At 34.8% G+C, this 17,210-nt stretch overlaps 4 protein-coding genes across 6 annotated transcripts in view; 3 read left to right on the top strand and 1 right to left on the bottom strand.

Moving 5' to 3' along the window:
- Window positions 1-1,983, top strand: part of dmGlut (Dietary and metabolic glutamate transporter) — a 32,221-nt gene extending 30,238 nt beyond the window's left edge. For all 3 annotated transcript variants that reach the window (XM_014233593.3, XM_036366949.2, XM_014233592.3), the window contains exon 7: window positions 129-1,983. In XM_014233593.3, coding sequence (XP_014089068.3) covers window positions 129-356 — 228 coding nt within the window. In that variant the 3' untranslated portion in view covers window positions 357-1,983. The remainder of the gene's footprint in view (window positions 1-128) is intronic.
- A 1,875-nt stretch (window positions 1,984-3,858) lies between these two features.
- Window positions 3,859-6,117, bottom strand: LOC106616748 (heat shock protein 70). The gene has a single exon (XM_036366939.2). The coding sequence runs from the start codon at window positions 5,942-5,944 to the stop codon at window positions 4,037-4,039; it is 1,908 nt and encodes a 635-aa protein (XP_036222832.2). The 5' UTR covers window positions 5,945-6,117; the 3' UTR covers window positions 3,859-4,036.
- Window positions 6,118-9,139: 3,022 nt separating this feature from the next.
- On the top strand, window positions 9,140-11,386 carry LOC138856461 (heat shock protein 70). The gene has a single exon (XM_070107575.1). It carries the CDS (start codon window positions 9,312-9,314, stop codon window positions 11,217-11,219), a length of 1,908 nt encoding a protein of 635 aa, XP_069963676.1. The 5' UTR covers window positions 9,140-9,311; the 3' UTR covers window positions 11,220-11,386.
- Window positions 11,387-14,783: 3,397 nt separating this feature from the next.
- Window positions 14,784-17,031, top strand: LOC118681619 (heat shock protein 70). Its single transcript, XM_070107573.1, has one exon. It carries the CDS (start codon window positions 14,957-14,959, stop codon window positions 16,862-16,864), a length of 1,908 nt encoding a protein of 635 aa, XP_069963674.1. The 5' UTR covers window positions 14,784-14,956; the 3' UTR covers window positions 16,865-17,031.
- The last annotated feature ends 179 nt before the right edge of the window (window positions 17,032-17,210 follow it).

Raw genomic sequence — 17,210 nt, forward strand, 5'->3', positions numbered from 1 at the left:
CTTAAAAATTCAGAAACCCAGTACATGAACCTATTTCGGAGCTATAAAATTTTAGAATACCTCGTAGCTTAAATATACATAGGAAAGTAAAGAAATATTCCGTACTTACTTTATTTTTATCTTTTCAGGCCTCGTTGCTCGAATGGCGCCTCGTTTTCTGGGTCGCATTCGGTGTGCTTGTCGTCACCGCCATCGTCTATGTGATCTGGGCGTCAGGTGAGGTGCAAGATTTCAACGATCCACCACGTAGAATCGATTTCAAAGCAGAAGAGAAGGAGAAAGCAGCTGTTGCAACACAACTTGAAAGTAGGGAAAACTTTCCAGATACGGGGAATATAAAAACCACACATACCTAGGCTATGTATGTATGTATGTAATAGTAGCTAAATCGTACTATACTTGTATAACGAATAGGTACGAGTGCACGAAAACTGCCGGCAGATCTGTTGAAGAAAGAAAAGAATTTACAAATCAAATTCTAATTATAAAAAGTATTTATTGTAATTATAATTTAAGCAAAAAAAAAATGCAAAAAGTAGCAAACAACAAAAAGCAGACAACGAATGTAACAATCAGCTAAGAGTATTGGTTAATTAAAAACAGAAATTATAGAAAAAGACAATCAAAAACAAAATTATTATATTGTACAAAAATATTAAAAATAATTGAAATGATAAATAAAGTTTAAAAAATTAAGATTAAAAAATTTAATTTTAAAAATTTAAATTAAAAGATTAAATTCAAAAAAATAAAATTTAAAATTAAAAAAAACAATTAAAATTAAAAAAATTAAATTGAAAAAATTGAAATCAAAAAATGATTGTTTAAATTATATTAATTTTCACAGTTGTTGTTTGTTATATCCAAAGATTTCGTAAACTATTTGTGTATAAATATGTATGTAATTAATTAAATAATTTAATGACACTTATGTAGTAGTGATATATGTAATGTATGTACATACTAAAATTGTATTAGTGTATTATGTAATAAAATGCTATTGAACTTAGGCGCACGTATAAAATAAAAACAAAAACCAACAAATTGTAATGAGAACTTTTGCCTTGTAATTGCTTTTGTGGCGCACTCCAAATAAACTCTTATTGCTTTCAATATTTATTTTAATTAAATTTATTGTACTATAGAACAAAAAGAGAACAACAATAAGAAAAAGAACTTCAATTTCACCTCTGTACGTACTTAAGTGCGCTTATAGCATGTGCCATTGGTTTTACTACACTACAACAACAACAAGGACAAATTCGATGTACTTGATTTATGAGTGAGGTCTGTGTGGTAATTATACAATTGCTTAATTACTTTTATAAAAAAGGCAAGAAATATTATATAAAAACGTGTACCACACAACCGATGGATATATGATACAAACACACATACATACGTAATTATATATTTATGTATATAGGCGCATATTTATGTAATCATACCTTTAGCACATGCAGATCAACTTATATACCTGTGACTTAAATTAAACTATAAATTATTTCGTTTGCGCTCATTAAACGTTTTTCGCAAAGCCATAACATATACATATGTACTTATGTAAATGCGTACATACATAGTTGTATGTATATATTACTGTGTATAGTACGAACACTTATTATTTAATTATGTAATGTTTAAATATATTTGTTTAAAAAATATTGCCCATGCAATTGAATTGCAAATATGTTAGTATGTATGTATGCATAGCGGAAATCTCTATACTTGCAGTATGCTTATATAAACATACACACATATTTTTGCATTTTAGTACTAGTTGATATAATCATACACATGTACATTTAAATAATAATATATAAATAAGATATTATTAATGACAATATTACATTCAAAAATTGTTATGTAGTTGTAATTATTATTAAAATATATAATGTAAAAAGCTTTGCGAAACTTTCTTTAATAAACTGAAACGATCAACAAAGATTAAGAAAAAAAAAACAACAAAAACTGTTAATCGGACCCAAGCTATAATATCCTTCACAGTTCAGTTTGTTTGGCATCTATATCCTTTAGCTGATCAGGGGTTCCGACAAATGTGTAGATTCTTGGGAAGAAAAGTACGTGTGCAAAATTTCAGATCGATAACTCAAAAACTGAGAGAGAGTAGTTTGCCTTACTCAGACAGATGTACATGGCTAAATCGGCTCAGTTCGTCATGCTGATCATTTACATACATATATATTTTATACAGTCGGAGTTTCCTTTTATGGTGATCAAGGTATAAAAATAAACGAAATATAATTTTATTAAATATGGGACATAAAATCTCAATAAGATTAGTTTTCCAATCAATTTCTAATGGCACTTTCTAAATTTCAGACAGAATTTGTAAAGGCTGCTCAGTTGAATTAAAAAGCAAAGTTTGTTTTTGACATATTTACATATTTTATTATATTTTCCTGTCGTTGTCTTCAATTAGACTAGCTAAAATATATTTTGCCCATCCCATTTGGCATTGGACAAGTTTTTTAGTGGAACTATAATATCGGTCTACGACAATTTGCTGTGTTTGTAGCTAGTGGGTGGCGGAAAAATACGAACTGGGGTCCTATTCAGTAACTCGATTCGAAAATGTATTCTATTCGAATGCTGTGACAGAATTTTCGAATGCTAAATATCAATACAATAAAATAAGTATACATTTATTTCAAAAAAAATTGATTCCGTTGGGTTGTGGGTGGAGAACGAGTTAATTATTGAGGAAAGGATTGCGAAAAAATCTTTAAGAAATGAATTTAATATTAAGGATTTTTCGTAAAAAAGGTAATTTGTTATGTGCATATGTAATATGTTCGGTTATGAACTGTTTTTACATTTGAGGCTATAGCTTGATACAAAACTTTTGCTTCACAAGAAAGCCTTTGATTATGTATTAAAAAGAATAACTCAGAAACTAACCGTATCTATGCCATGCACGACGGTAAATCCAGCTGTAAAACTTGCTGCTACTTTAAAATTCCTTGGCCAAGGAGGCTATCAGCATCAAATAGGGCAAGACTGGTTTGAAGAATTAGCCCAATCCACTACATCTAAATTTATTGCAGAAGTATTGAGTGTGATTGAAAAAACATTGTGTTCGAAATACAAAAAATACGAAATGAACTCACAAGAAAAGCTTGAAGCTAAACATTTTTTTTACTCAAAATTTGGATTACCAGGCCAATAATAGGTGCTGTTGATGGAACTCACATCTAGATGGTTAGACCAGTAAAAGATGAACAGCTCGTTTTTAATCGAAAGCTTAAGCATAGCGTCAATACTACGGTAGTAAGTTTATATTACGAGTTTTTATTCATATCTATTTATTTTATTGTACTTTATGATTAGTTTAGTGGCCATAACATGTATATAAGAGCTGCAAATGGACATTATTAAAAATGAAAATGATTAAAATACTTACATTTTTCAAAAAGTGTTCTTTCTACAACTGAAAAGTTAACCAATATTTTATGCTAAACTCAATAAATTTGAAAATAAAATTGAAACTACACATTTGCAAATTTTCGTTAGTCGAATTAACTATTCGAAATTAGGAATGAAAATGCGAAAAAAAGATACCCATTTAAAAAAAATTCAAATTCGAAAAAAATTTATTTTCGAATCGAATTATATAATGGGGCCCCTACTATTTCCGATTCGTGGTCTGCTCTGCCGACCGTAAGCACATTTAAATATACGAAAATACAAAAAAAATTTAGATTATTTTCATTTTCACAATGCGTCTTTCGAATTTTTTACCCTCTGTGATTCTCTCAAACATAAACCATGGAAATTAGAAATTGTTGCGGAACCCCATATACCAATTTTTTCGGCGAACGATAAAACAGTGGAAGCTACCTTTAAATAATCAATTTGTTCAAGTTCTATATTTTCAGGCTTTCTTTGCTTTTACATGATATTTTCTCTAAAAATAATTAAAAAATTGCTTAACTTTAAAAACTAGGTAACGCCTCATGACTATGTTCTTAAAATTATACATTAAAGTAACCATCTATTCCTAAAGTAAATTAGTTTAATCTACTTCCTCAACAGTGGGTCCAGTACGTCCATTGAATCCGCCCGCTTGTTGACCACAAGACGCTCCTTGTGCACCACCACTATGTAGTTTTGTCATGATTGGTGAACACAGTTTAGTGAGCGTGTTCATTTTGTCTTCATATTCTTCCTTGTCGGCCAACGTATTGAGATCGAGCCATTTGATTGTGTCGTCACAAGCCTTTAATGCTTCGCTCTTCTCCTGAGCACTCAATTTATCACCTGCGCCATCCAGGGCTTGTTTCACACCAAATACATAACTCTCCAAGTTATTTCTAGCCGCGATCTTATTGCGTTGTCGTTCATCTTCTTCGGCATAGCGTTCCGCCTCGTTCACCATACGATCGATATCTTCTTGTGATAGACGTCCTTTGTCGTTCTTGATAGTGATATTCTTGGCATTTCCTGAACTCAATTCCTTCGCCGATACATTCAGAATGCCGTTGGCGTCCAGATCAAAGGTAACCTCAATCTGTGGCACTCCGCGTGGAGCTGGCGGTATGCCCGATAAGTCGAATGTGCCCAGTCGATTGTTGTCCTTGGTCATCACACGTTCACCCTCGTAAACCTGGATTGTGACACCACTTTGGTTGTCGGAGTATGTTGAGAATGTTTGAGTTTGTTTGCATGGAATTCGGCAATTTCGTTCAACAATTTTCGCCATAACACCACCAGCTGTTTCGATACCTAAGGACAATGGTGCTACGTCGACCAATAGCACATCCTGAATTTCACTGCTCTTGTCACCACTTAGAATAGCAGCTTGGACGGCTGCACCATATGCCACTGCCTCATCCGGATTGATTGAAAGATTCAGACTTTTGCCACAGAAGAACGACTGTAGTAGACTCTGAACTTTTGGAATACGTGTGGAACCACCAACCAATACGATATCGTGTATTTGATTCTTGTCCATCTTCGCGTCATTCAACGCCTTCTCCACTGGGTCCAAGGTCTGACGGAATAAATCAGCACACAATTCTTCAAAGCGAGCTCGTGACACTTTCGTGTAGAAGTCCACTCCTTCGTATAGTGCATCGATTTCGATTGTGGCTTCGGTGCTTGATGATAAAGTACGCTTCGCACGTTCGGCTGCTGTACGTAGACGACGTAATGCTCTTGGATTCGAACGTAGGTCTTTTTTGTACTTTCGTTTGAACTCATCAGCCAAGTGGTTGACCAGTCGGTTGTCAAAATCTTCCCCACCAAGATGTGTGTCACCAGCGGTTGCACGCACTTCGAACAGTGAACCCTCGTCAATGGTCAAGATTGATACATCAAAAGTACCACCGCCCAAATCGAAGATCAGAACATTACGTTCACCTTTCAGATTCTTATCCAGACCGTAGGCTAAGGCGGCTGCTGTCGGTTCATTAATGATTCGTAACACATTCAAACCAGCAATACGACCCGCATCCTTAGTCGCCTGTCTCTGTGAGTCATTGAAGTATGCTGGTACTGTGATGACGGCGTCTGTCACTGTTGTTCCTAAGTATGCCTCAGCTGTCTCCTTCATCTTGGTCAACACCATTGACGAAATTTCTTCTGGCGCAAAGCGTTTGTTCTCACCTTTGTACTCGACACTGATCTTTGGTTTGCCACCGTCACTCACTACTTTGAAAGGCCAATGTTTGACATCCTCCATGATCTTCGGATCGTCATACTTGCGTCCAATCAATCGCTTGGCGTCAAATACTGTGTTCTTTGGATTCATAGCAACCTGGTTCTTCGCCGCATCGCCAATGAGTCGCTCTGAATCTGTAAAGGCAACGTAACTGGGTGTTGTGCGGTTGCCTTGGTCATTGGCGATAATCTCCACTTTGCCGTGTTGGAAGACACCAACACAGGAGTATGTTGTTCCCAAATCAATACCGATTGCTACCATGTTGACTTGCTTTTGTTATACTTTTTCTTCAATTAAACTTTTCAATACTATACTTTTTTAAACTTTTGTAATTGTTTATATCACTTTGTGTTAAAAACACTTTCGCGTTTGTTTGTTACAATCTCTCTAAGAGTTGTTAATACTTTGTTTGCTTATTCAATTCTGAATCGAAGAGCGCTCACGTCTGGTATTTATACTAAAATGGCTCTTCGTCGAATATTCCGGATGCTCTTTCTCGAAATTTCCACACTAATCTACCAGCTGGGTGCAAATTTCTATTCGTATAGTAGCTCTCGTGTGCTCAGACTGTGCATGATTAATAACACATATACATACATATGTACATACAGATACAGGTATTTCTGACTCTATAGCCGGCAAATAATGGTATGAGAGAATCATAAAAATTAATTCTCTTTATTCGCTGCTCTTTAATGTCGCACAGTGGCTTATTTATTGTGTTTGAATTACATAATTTTTATACCAAAACTAAATTGTAATTATCATTAATTAATTGAATTATACTAGATTCTATTTATTGAAATTCCTACTTACACGAAATACGGGTTGTTTTTATTTAAGCCACGAATATAGCCAAATTTTTCGGGGATCTGTCTTGTACTTTATTGTTGAGTTTATTCATTCACTGTAGTGAAATATAATAAGAAAAATTAATAGTTTACAACTAGATGATCACACCTATACCAATTCATTGTAAAATAGTGTAAAGGGAGGATCTGAAGAAATCCAAATTAAAATTGTCGTTATGATAGTAGTAAGTTTCTGACCAAAATTTTCACAATTCGGTAAATGTTATACTGTGCTTATTTGTTTGTTACGAAGTGGAATCAAAACAAAAGAAATAACGTGGATTAGTCTATCTAGAAATTCATATGTACATATATGTATATATATAATTATATATTTATGTATGGTGGTATATATAAAAGAGATATCTCAACCCTGATATAAGTCACATTCATATATATGTATATTTGTAGATACGTATAACGAAATATTCGTATAATTTTGTATAGGAAAGAGTAAATCTTCTGGAGAGCGAATTCTCTTTTTGAGTACACGCTCTTTAGATATCATACTGTGTGGAATTTCTTATAAAGGTGTATCGTGTAGATTTACTAATGTATATATGTATGATGATATATAACATTTTTAACTTAATTATCACCTGAATTGTTACAAAGTCATATATGTTTGTATATTCATGGGCATCGATTTAGGCGAGAGTAAATAGAAACTGCTCTTTTTGCATTTGTATTTACCTGAGTGCTAATTAAAGAGCAGAGTAAAATAAACTCTTAGATACTTTAGTAGCCGATATAAATATATACAATACATACATAAATATGTGCATAAGAATATACAACTTTTTGGTACAAATTACAACCAAAATGCTTATACACCATATTATGTACAGTTGTATGTGAAAATAACGAGAAAAAGTATCTGGAAATTTCTGCCATATTTTAATTTGAAAGAAAAATCGAAATGAAAATTAATTAGTTTTTTATTTTAACTAGAAACTTTAAATATATACATACATATGTACACATTTCATCGAGGTCTCTCAATTTTTACTTAAGTAATCGTTTGCCCAAGCAGACAGACAGACATTTGGAATACGTCTCGTCAACCTAATTATTTTGATATACATATGTACATATAATATATTGTTATATACATACATATGAGTTTATCAAACAAATCTAATATTCACAGTATGTTGAACAAATCAACATTGGTGTAAATACATACATAATGTGGATTAAAGAAAGTGCAGACGTGAGGTTATTGACGTACAAATGTGGGCTGTTAATGAATTATTCATTATTATTCATTCATTCATATTTTTTTTGAGAAATACTCCACTGAATGCGTATTTTTTGTAAGACCAACACGAAAACCTAATTTTTGTTTTTCCTTTCCATTGCTTGGTTACCTTTTATATTTCGGTATTAGAGAACAAAAACAAATTTTAACTATCGAAAATCGCTTTATTGTTTTTGAAAATATATTCCTTTAAGCTCTAGGTGTGAAAGTTTGATAACAGACACCAAGTTTAGTTGAATATTTTAAGACAGTGAAAATTTATGAGCTGTTCTTTGTTTAAAAAAGAAATTAGAACTTTTCTACCTAAATAGGAAGGTGATAAGATAGTTTCATAACGCGCGTTTTTTTTAATAACCATTCATCATTTTTGGCATGTTCGATTATGTTGATGGAAAAACTTGTATGTATGTACATATATATTTAGAAAGCCAAAAGGGCAAAATAGACCATAGGTCGCGATGCATACCTCTATTCATTCTAGATAGTCAAAGGTATATTGTTGCAATTGAAAACAATAAAGTCAGTATGGAAATCCGGCTTTTTAAAATTTGTAGTTTATTAAAAAAATGTATCTAAGATCTAATACATGTACATACATACATATATATGTATTATATATCTATGTAGCACCATTTCATATTAATTGATTGTGTATAAAGCCTCAGGATTAGGTAACCTTCTTAAAATTTTAATACAATAGTAAACTTAAAAAATTCACTGATTTTCAAAATTCTCATAATGTATTCATTCATAGTATATATGTTATTACCTATCATTTATATGAATATCTACATACTTATGTATAATATTAGAAAATTTTCTGAAATATATTATCGTTTATATTGTATACTGCTTCTTGTAACGAAATTTCCAGATTGAAAATATATGTATGTACATATACATGTATGTGTACAAATGTACCAATGTGTAAGTATATCCATACATACATCTAACTTGTACCTTGAGTTTGCAGATGTCACTTATCTTTCTACTTTTGTTCTCAATTATGAATGCATTTTGGTTCAGTAAAGAGAGTTCTCTGCTGAGTATTTAACTTATAAGAGCGCTGTATACAGCCTATAGGCAGTCCCATATCTGCTCTTAAATAAATACATACTTTATATATTATTATCTAATTTGAAGATAGTTTCATTCATGCTCCCATTTCCATATGTACTTTTGTATATATTTGTGTGCATGCCTACATATAAGCTGTTGAAGAGAATTCGCACCATTCTACCGAATTTCACATAGATGTTAGATTAGTATGGAAATTTCGAGAAAGAGCATCCGGAATATTCGACGAAGAGCCAATTTTAGTATAAATACCAGACGTGAACGCTCTTCGTTTCAGAATTAAATAAGCAAACAAAGTATTAACAACTCTTAGAGAGATTGTAACAAACAAACGCGAAAGTGTTTTTAACACAAAGTGATATAAACAATTACAAAAGTTTAAAAAAGTATAGTATTGAAAAGTTTAATTGAAGAAAAAGTATAACAAAAGCAAGTCAACATGGTAGCAATCGGTATTGATTTGGGAACAACATACTCCTGTGTTGGTGTCTTCCAACACGGCAAAGTGGAGATTATCGCCAATGACCAAGGCAACCGCACAACACCCAGTTACGTTGCCTTTACAGATTCAGAGCGACTCATTGGCGATGCGGCGAAGAACCAGGTTGCTATGAATCCAAAGAACACAGTATTCGACGCCAAGCGATTGATTGGACGCAAGTATGACGATCCGAAGATCATGGAGGATGTCAAACATTGGCCTTTCAAAGTAGTGAGTGACGGTGGCAAACCAAAGATCAGTGTCGAGTACAAAGGTGAGAACAAACGCTTTGCGCCAGAAGAAATTTCGTCAATGGTGTTGACCAAGATGAAGGAGACAGCTGAGGCATACTTAGGAACAACAGTGACAGACGCCGTCATCACAGTACCAGCATACTTCAATGACTCACAGAGACAGGCGACTAAGGATGCGGGTCGTATTGCTGGTTTGAATGTGTTACGAATCATTAATGAACCGACAGCAGCCGCCTTAGCCTACGGTCTGGATAAGAATTTGAAAGGTGAACGTAATGTTCTGATCTTCGATTTGGGCGGTGGTACTTTTGATGTATCAATCTTGACCATTGACGAGGGTTCACTGTTCGAAGTGCGTGCAACCGCTGGTGACACACATCTTGGTGGGGAAGATTTTGACAACCGACTGGTCAACCACTTGGCTGATGAGTTCAAACGAAAGTACAAAAAAGACCTACGTTCGAATCCAAGAGCATTACGTCGTCTACGTACAGCAGCCGAACGTGCGAAGCGTACTTTATCATCAAGCACCGAAGCCACAATCGAAATCGATGCACTATACGAAGGAGTGGACTTCTATACGAAAGTGTCACGAGCTCGCTTTGAAGAATTGTGTGCTGATTTATTCCGTCAGACCTTGGACCCAGTGGAGAAGGCGTTGAATGACGCGAAGATGGACAAGAATCAAATACACGATATCGTATTGGTTGGTGGTTCCACACGTATTCCAAAAGTTCAGAGTCTACTACAGTCGTTCTTCTGTGGCAAAAGTCTGAATCTTTCAATCAATCCGGATGAGGCAGTGGCATATGGTGCAGCCGTCCAAGCTGCTATTCTAAGTGGTGACAAGAGCAGTGAAATTCAGGATGTGCTATTGGTCGACGTAGCACCATTGTCCTTAGGTATCGAAACAGCTGGTGGTGTTATGGCGAAAATTGTTGAACGAAATTGCCGAATTCCATGCAAACAAACTCAAACATTCTCAACATACTCCGACAACCAAAGTGGTGTCACAATCCAGGTTTACGAGGGTGAACGTGTGATGACCAAGGACAACAATCGACTGGGTACATTCGACTTATCGGGCATACCGCCAGCTCCACGCGGAGTGCCACAGATTGAGGTTACCTTTGATCTGGACGCCAACGGCATTCTGAATGTATCGGCGAAGGAATTGAGTTCAGGAAATGCCAAGAATATCACTATCAAGAACGACAAAGGACGTCTATCACAAGAAGATATCGATCGTATGGTGAACGAGGCGGAACGCTATGCCGAAGAAGATGAACGACAACGCAATAAGATCGCGGCTAGAAATAACTTGGAGAGTTATGTATTTGGTGTGAAACAAGCCCTGGATGGCGCAGGTGATAAATTGAGTGCTCAGGAGAAGAGCGAAGCATTGAAGGCTTGTGACGACACAATCAAATGGCTCGATCTCAATACGTTGGCCGACAAGGAAGAATATGAAGACAAAATGAACACGCTCACTAAACTGTGTTCACCAATCATGACAAAATTACATAGTGGTGGTGCACAAGGAGCGTCTTGTGGTCAACAAGCGGGCGGATTCAATGGACGTACTGGACCCACTGTTGAGGAAGTAGATTAAACTAATTTACTATAGGAATAGTTGGCTACTTTAATGTATAATTTTAAGAACATAGTCATGAGGCGTTACCTAGTTTTTAAAGTTAAGCAATTTTAGAAAAAATATGTTAAAGCGAAAAAGACTGAAAATATATAACTTGAACAAATTGTATATATAAAAGAAAATAACGTTGTATCATTAAACTGAAGAAGCATGTTTCATTTTTCTCTTTGGATAGATGTAAATTGAGCTTTCAAAGCTAAAGTATCATTTGTATTTTATTCTATGATCCAGAGAATTATTCGGGAGTTAGTTTAGAAGTCTTTACTTGCCTACAAAGCAAGTATGGTAAATATTGCGTGCAATAATGACATTATTGAATCAAAAATGTAGTATTGTTGGAAGAGTTTTCTATAGGTCTAAAATTCTAAGCAAATGTTTTATAAACTTTTAATTACATTAAGGGATCAAAAATCCTCTTTTAAGTGATGATGAAGTCATAGTATGAACCATATATTGGGTTATCTCGTATGATTGTAAAATTAGTTAAATATCTTGTTGTTTAGTGAATAATTGTTTTTAATAATAATCAGGGGTGTTGTAGAATCTGATAGTTGTCGGAATCAGAATTGAAACCGATAAAAAAATGTAGTAGGTGTCATGAATTCAGATATTATTGGTTTGACGTTCGAAACAGAAATTGTATCGGTTTTGGGTGTCACGGTTGTCAGAAACAAAGCAAGGGGGTAGTCACTGATAGATTTAAAATGTAAATTAAAAAATTAACTTATATTATTGTTACGATTTAATTTATCGTTATTTCTATAGGGAAACCATAAGAATAAAGCACAAAATGTCATAATTATTGAGTTTAAGGAAAAAATTCAGATATTTTAAGAGGATTTACAAAACATAATAAACGTAATTTAACACCCGAATAGCTCTGTCGATAATGTGATAAAAATCTGTAAATTAAACATGTATACAAGCATACAAGTAAATGCAAGGCGAAATTCCCATGCGATTCTCCTGGTGCAAATGGAGTATTGTGATCTCTTATTATTTTTTTTAATTTTTTTCAACTTATTTCTTCCAATAAAATAAAAGCGAAAATAGCGGAACTCATGGTAAATTTTAAAAGACTTTATTCAATATTTTAATTCCAAATTTATTCATTTTTTTGTTACGTTAGTACAAAGCAGATTCGAATATTGGTTTTGCGTATGTTCAAAAATACGAAGATCCAATCAGATTCTGTGACACCGTTGAAAATCAGAATTCACACCCCTTGAATAAGAATAATTACGGCAAAATGGATTAATTTTCTATGTATTGGACCAAAATATTTTTTTCGAGAGATTAGTTAAAAATACTAAAAAATAGTAAATACAAAGACACGAACAAACAAAATACGTAAAAATGAGCTCGGTAATTTTTTAAATTTAAAAATTTTAATTTTTCGAAGATCCGACTTTAACCATTTATAGCATCTGTCATGAACAAATTCGACGGAAAATACATACATATATTCAGTTTGGAAGCTATCTTCCGAAAAAAAGCGGAGAAATTATGTTTTACCGATGACTCAATCTTTCAAAAAAATTGGTTTGGCTTAATATCGAACCAATTATAGTACAGTGTAATAATAGAACTCCTGTTTCAACATGAAAACTAAAACAAAGTTTATAAGATGATCGAAGCGACCTTGAAAAAGTTATTGCTAAGTTCTAACACAGATATAACTGGGAATTTTATGCATATAAGCATATAATTTTTATAACCTCGCCATATGTACTGTACGCCTGACTAATTCTTCAAAAGTAAACAGAAAATGGACATTTGTTTCTCAATGAAGTCTCTTTTTAATTCGATATACTCATACTTGACAAAACGATGCTCCAACTTCTTTAATCTGTCTGAAAAATATGGGTTGCTGCAGCAGTTCGTAGCCTACCAAAAAATCCATGTTTTTAAGACAGTCACGAAACGACGATTGTTTGTCCATACCGCCAACAGCTTTCTCATAGCTATTATTTCCTGCATGCACAATAATTCACGGTCTTTTGGAGATGTCTATTGTCCCAACTACTTATCTCGCGCACCTTCAACCAACAGCGTGCTAATACAAGATCTTTTGTGACATTATACTCGTCGTGGTTTCGCCATGTTTATCTGTTCGTGAGTCTGTCTTCAGGTGTTAATTGAGAAATATGGATGAGACTTGGTAAATGCATTACATTCAAAACCCCTAAAAATTTATTAGAGTTGTATTAAAAAATAGGACAATGGACGGGGTACAGCCTACTTTTAATTTATCGTCCATATTACAAATTACTCAACCTATGATAACCTAATTTTGTTCAAAGCATTATAATTAAATATGTATGTCCTCCTGTCATAGTCTGAAAATGATCATAGTCTAGTTCCAAAATATAATATTATCCTCTGCCCTTTATACCGAATACGTCAGCCGGTTTTGTCAGATATCTTAATGAAATTGAATGGGCATATAAGTATGTTAAAATAGAGTATGATTAGTAAAACTGTAGAGATATTCTTATATTAGTAAATATTTATCTTTAAATTGCAGAAACTTCCAGAATTTTCTACTACTTACATATATACTTAGAAATTCTATACCGACAGAGAATAAAAGAGAAAAGAATTCGGAGCTCTAGCGATTTACCATACAAAATTATACATATACTTCGTTATACGTATCTTCAAATAATACCATATTTGTATGTACATATGTACATATCAGGGTTGATATAACTCTTTTAAAGACATAAATATATACATACATATATGTACATATGAATTCCTAGAATAAAGGATAGAGTACTTCGCGTTATTTCTTTTGTTTTGATTCCACTTCGTAACAAACAAATAAGCACAGTATAACATTTACCGAATTGTGAAAATTTTGGTCAGAAACTTACTACTATCATATGCTTAACGACAATTTAAATTTGGATTTCTTCAGAAAACTATTTACCCTTTACACTATTTTACAATGAATTGGTATAGGTGTGATCGTTTTTTGTTGCTTGATTTTAGGCAGAAAATCTAGTTGTAAACTATTAATTTTTCTTATTATATTTCACTACAGTGAATGAATAAACTCAACAATAAAGTACAAGACAGATCCCCGAAAAATTTGGCTATATTCGTGGCTTAAATGAAAACAAACCGTATTTCGTGTAAGTAGGAATTTCAATAAATAGAATCTAGTATAATTCAATTAATTAATGATAATTACAATTTAGTTTTGGTATAAAACTTATGTAATTCAAACACAATAAATAAGCCACTGTGCGACATTAAATAGCAGCGAATAAAGAGAATTAATTTTTTTGATTCTCTCATACCATTATTTGCCGGCTATAGAGTCAGAAATACCTGTATCTGTATGTACATATGTATGTATATGTGTTATTAATCATGCACAGTCTGAGCACACGAGAGCTACTATACGAATAGAAATTTCCACCCAGCTGGTAGATTAGTGTGGAAATTTCGAGAAAGAGCATCCGGAATATTCGACGAAGAGCCATTTTAGTATAAATACCAGACGTGAGCGATCTTCGATTCAGAATTGAATAAGCAAACAAAGTATTAACAACTCTTAGAGAGATTGTAACAAACAAACGCGAAAGTGTTTTTAACACAAAGTGATATAAACAATTACAAAAGTTTAAAAAAGTATAGTATTGAAAAGTTTAATTGAAGAAAAAGTATAACAAAAGCAAGTCAACATGGTAGCAATCGGTATTGATTTGGGAACAACATACTCCTGTGTTGGTGTCTTCCAACACGGCAAAGTGGAGATTATCGCCAATGACCAAGGCAACCGCACAACGCCCAGTTACGTTGCCTTTACAGATTCAGAGCGACTCATTGGCGATGCGGCGAAGAACCAGGTTGCCATGAATCCAAAGAACACAGTATTCGACGCCAAGCGATTGATTGGACGCAAGTATGACGATCCGAAGATCATGGAGGATGTCAAACATTGGCCTTTCAAAGTAGTGAGTGACGGTGGCAAACCAAAGATCAGTGTCGAGTACAAAGGTGAGAACAAACGCTTTGCGCCAGAAGAAATTTCGTCAATGGTGTTGACCAAGATGAAGGAGACAGCTGAGGCATACTTAGGAACAACAGTGACAGACGCCGTCATCACAGTACCAGCATACTTCAATGACTCACAGAGACAGGCGACTAAGGATGCGGGTCGTATTGCTGGTTTGAATGTGTTACGAATCATTAATGAACCGACAGCAGCCGCCTTAGCCTACGGTCTGGATAAGAATCTGAAAGGTGAACGTAATGTTCTGATCTTCGATTTGGGCGGTGGTACTTTTGATGTATCAATCTTGACCATTGACGAGGGTTCACTGTTCGAAGTGCGTGCAACCGCTGGTGACACACATCTTGGTGGGGAAGATTTTGACAACCGACTGGTCAACCACTTGGCTGATGAGTTCAAACGAAAGTACAAAAAAGACCTACGTTCGAATCCAAGAGCATTACGTCGTCTACGTACAGCAGCCGAACGTGCGAAGCGTACTTTATCATCAAGCACCGAAGCCACAATCGAAATCGATGCACTATACGAAGGAGTGGACTTCTACACGAAAGTGTCACGAGCTCGCTTTGAAGAATTGTGTGCTGATTTATTCCGTCAGACCTTGGACCCAGTGGAGAAGGCGTTGAATGACGCGAAGATGGACAAGAATCAAATACACGATATCGTATTGGTTGGTGGTTCCACACGTATTCCAAAAGTTCAGAGTCTACTACAGTCGTTCTTCTGTGGCAAAAGTCTGAATCTTTCAATCAATCCGGATGAGGCAGTGGCATATGGTGCAGCCGTCCAAGCTGCTATTCTAAGTGGTGACAAGAGCAGTGAAATTCAGGATGTGCTATTGGTCGACGTAGCACCATTGTCCTTAGGTATCGAAACAGCTGGTGGTGTTATGGCGAAAATTGTTGAACGAAATTGCCGAATTCCATGCAAACAAACTCAAACATTCTCAACATACTCCGACAACCAAAGTGGTGTCACAATCCAGGTTTACGAGGGTGAACGTGTGATGACCAAGGACAACAATCGACTGGGCACATTCGACTTATCGGGCATACCGCCAGCTCCACGCGGAGTGCCACAGATTGAGGTTACCTTTGATCTGGACGCCAACGGCATTCTGAATGTATCGGCGAAGGAATTGAGTTCAGGAAATGCCAAGAATATCACTATCAAGAACGACAAAGGACGTCTATCACAAGAAGATATCGATCGTATGGTGAACGAGGCGGAACGCTATGCCGAAGAAGATGAACGACAACGCAATAAGATCGCGGCTAGAAATAACTTGGAGAGTTATGTATTTGGTGTGAAACAAGCCCTGGATGGCGCAGGTGATAAATTGAGTGCTCAGGAGAAGAGCGAAGCATTGAAGGCTTGTGACGACACAATCAAATGGCTCGATCTCAATACGTTGGCCGACAAGGAAGAATATGAAGACAAAATGAACACGCTCACTAAACTGTGTTCACCAATCATGACAAAATTACATAGTGGTGGTGCACAAGGAGCGTCTTGTGGTCAACAAGCGGGCGGATTCAATGGACGTACTGGACCCACTGTTGAGGAAGTAGATTAAACTAATTTACTATAGGAATAGTTGGCTACTTTAATGTATAATTTTAAGAACATAGTCATGAGGCGTTACCTAGTTTTTAAAGTTAAGCAATTTTAGAAAAAATATGTTAAAGCGAAAAAGACTGAAAATATATAACTTGAACAAATTGTATATATAAAAGAAAATAACGTTGTATCATTAAACTGAAGAAGCATGTTTCATTTTTCTCTTTGGATAGATGTAAATTGAGCTTTCAAAGCTAAAGTATCATTTGTATTTTATTCTATGATCCAGAGAATTATTCGGGAGTTAGTTTAGAAGTCTTTACTTGCCTACAAAGCAAGTATGGTAAATATTGCGTGCAATA

Source organism: Bactrocera oleae, chromosome 3, assembly GCF_042242935.1.
Source record: "Bactrocera oleae isolate idBacOlea1 chromosome 3, idBacOlea1, whole genome shotgun sequence".
NCBI classification, from domain to species: domain Eukaryota; kingdom Metazoa; phylum Arthropoda; class Insecta; order Diptera; family Tephritidae; genus Bactrocera; species Bactrocera oleae.

Coding starts and splice junctions, on each gene's coding strand:
- LOC106616748 (XM_036366939.2), bottom strand. CDS start 5,944: ATGGTAGCAATCGGTATTGATTTGGGAACAACATACTCCTGTGTTGGT.
- LOC138856461 (XM_070107575.1), top strand. CDS start 9,312: ATGGTAGCAATCGGTATTGATTTGGGAACAACATACTCCTGTGTTGGT.
- LOC118681619 (XM_070107573.1), top strand. CDS start 14,957: ATGGTAGCAATCGGTATTGATTTGGGAACAACATACTCCTGTGTTGGT.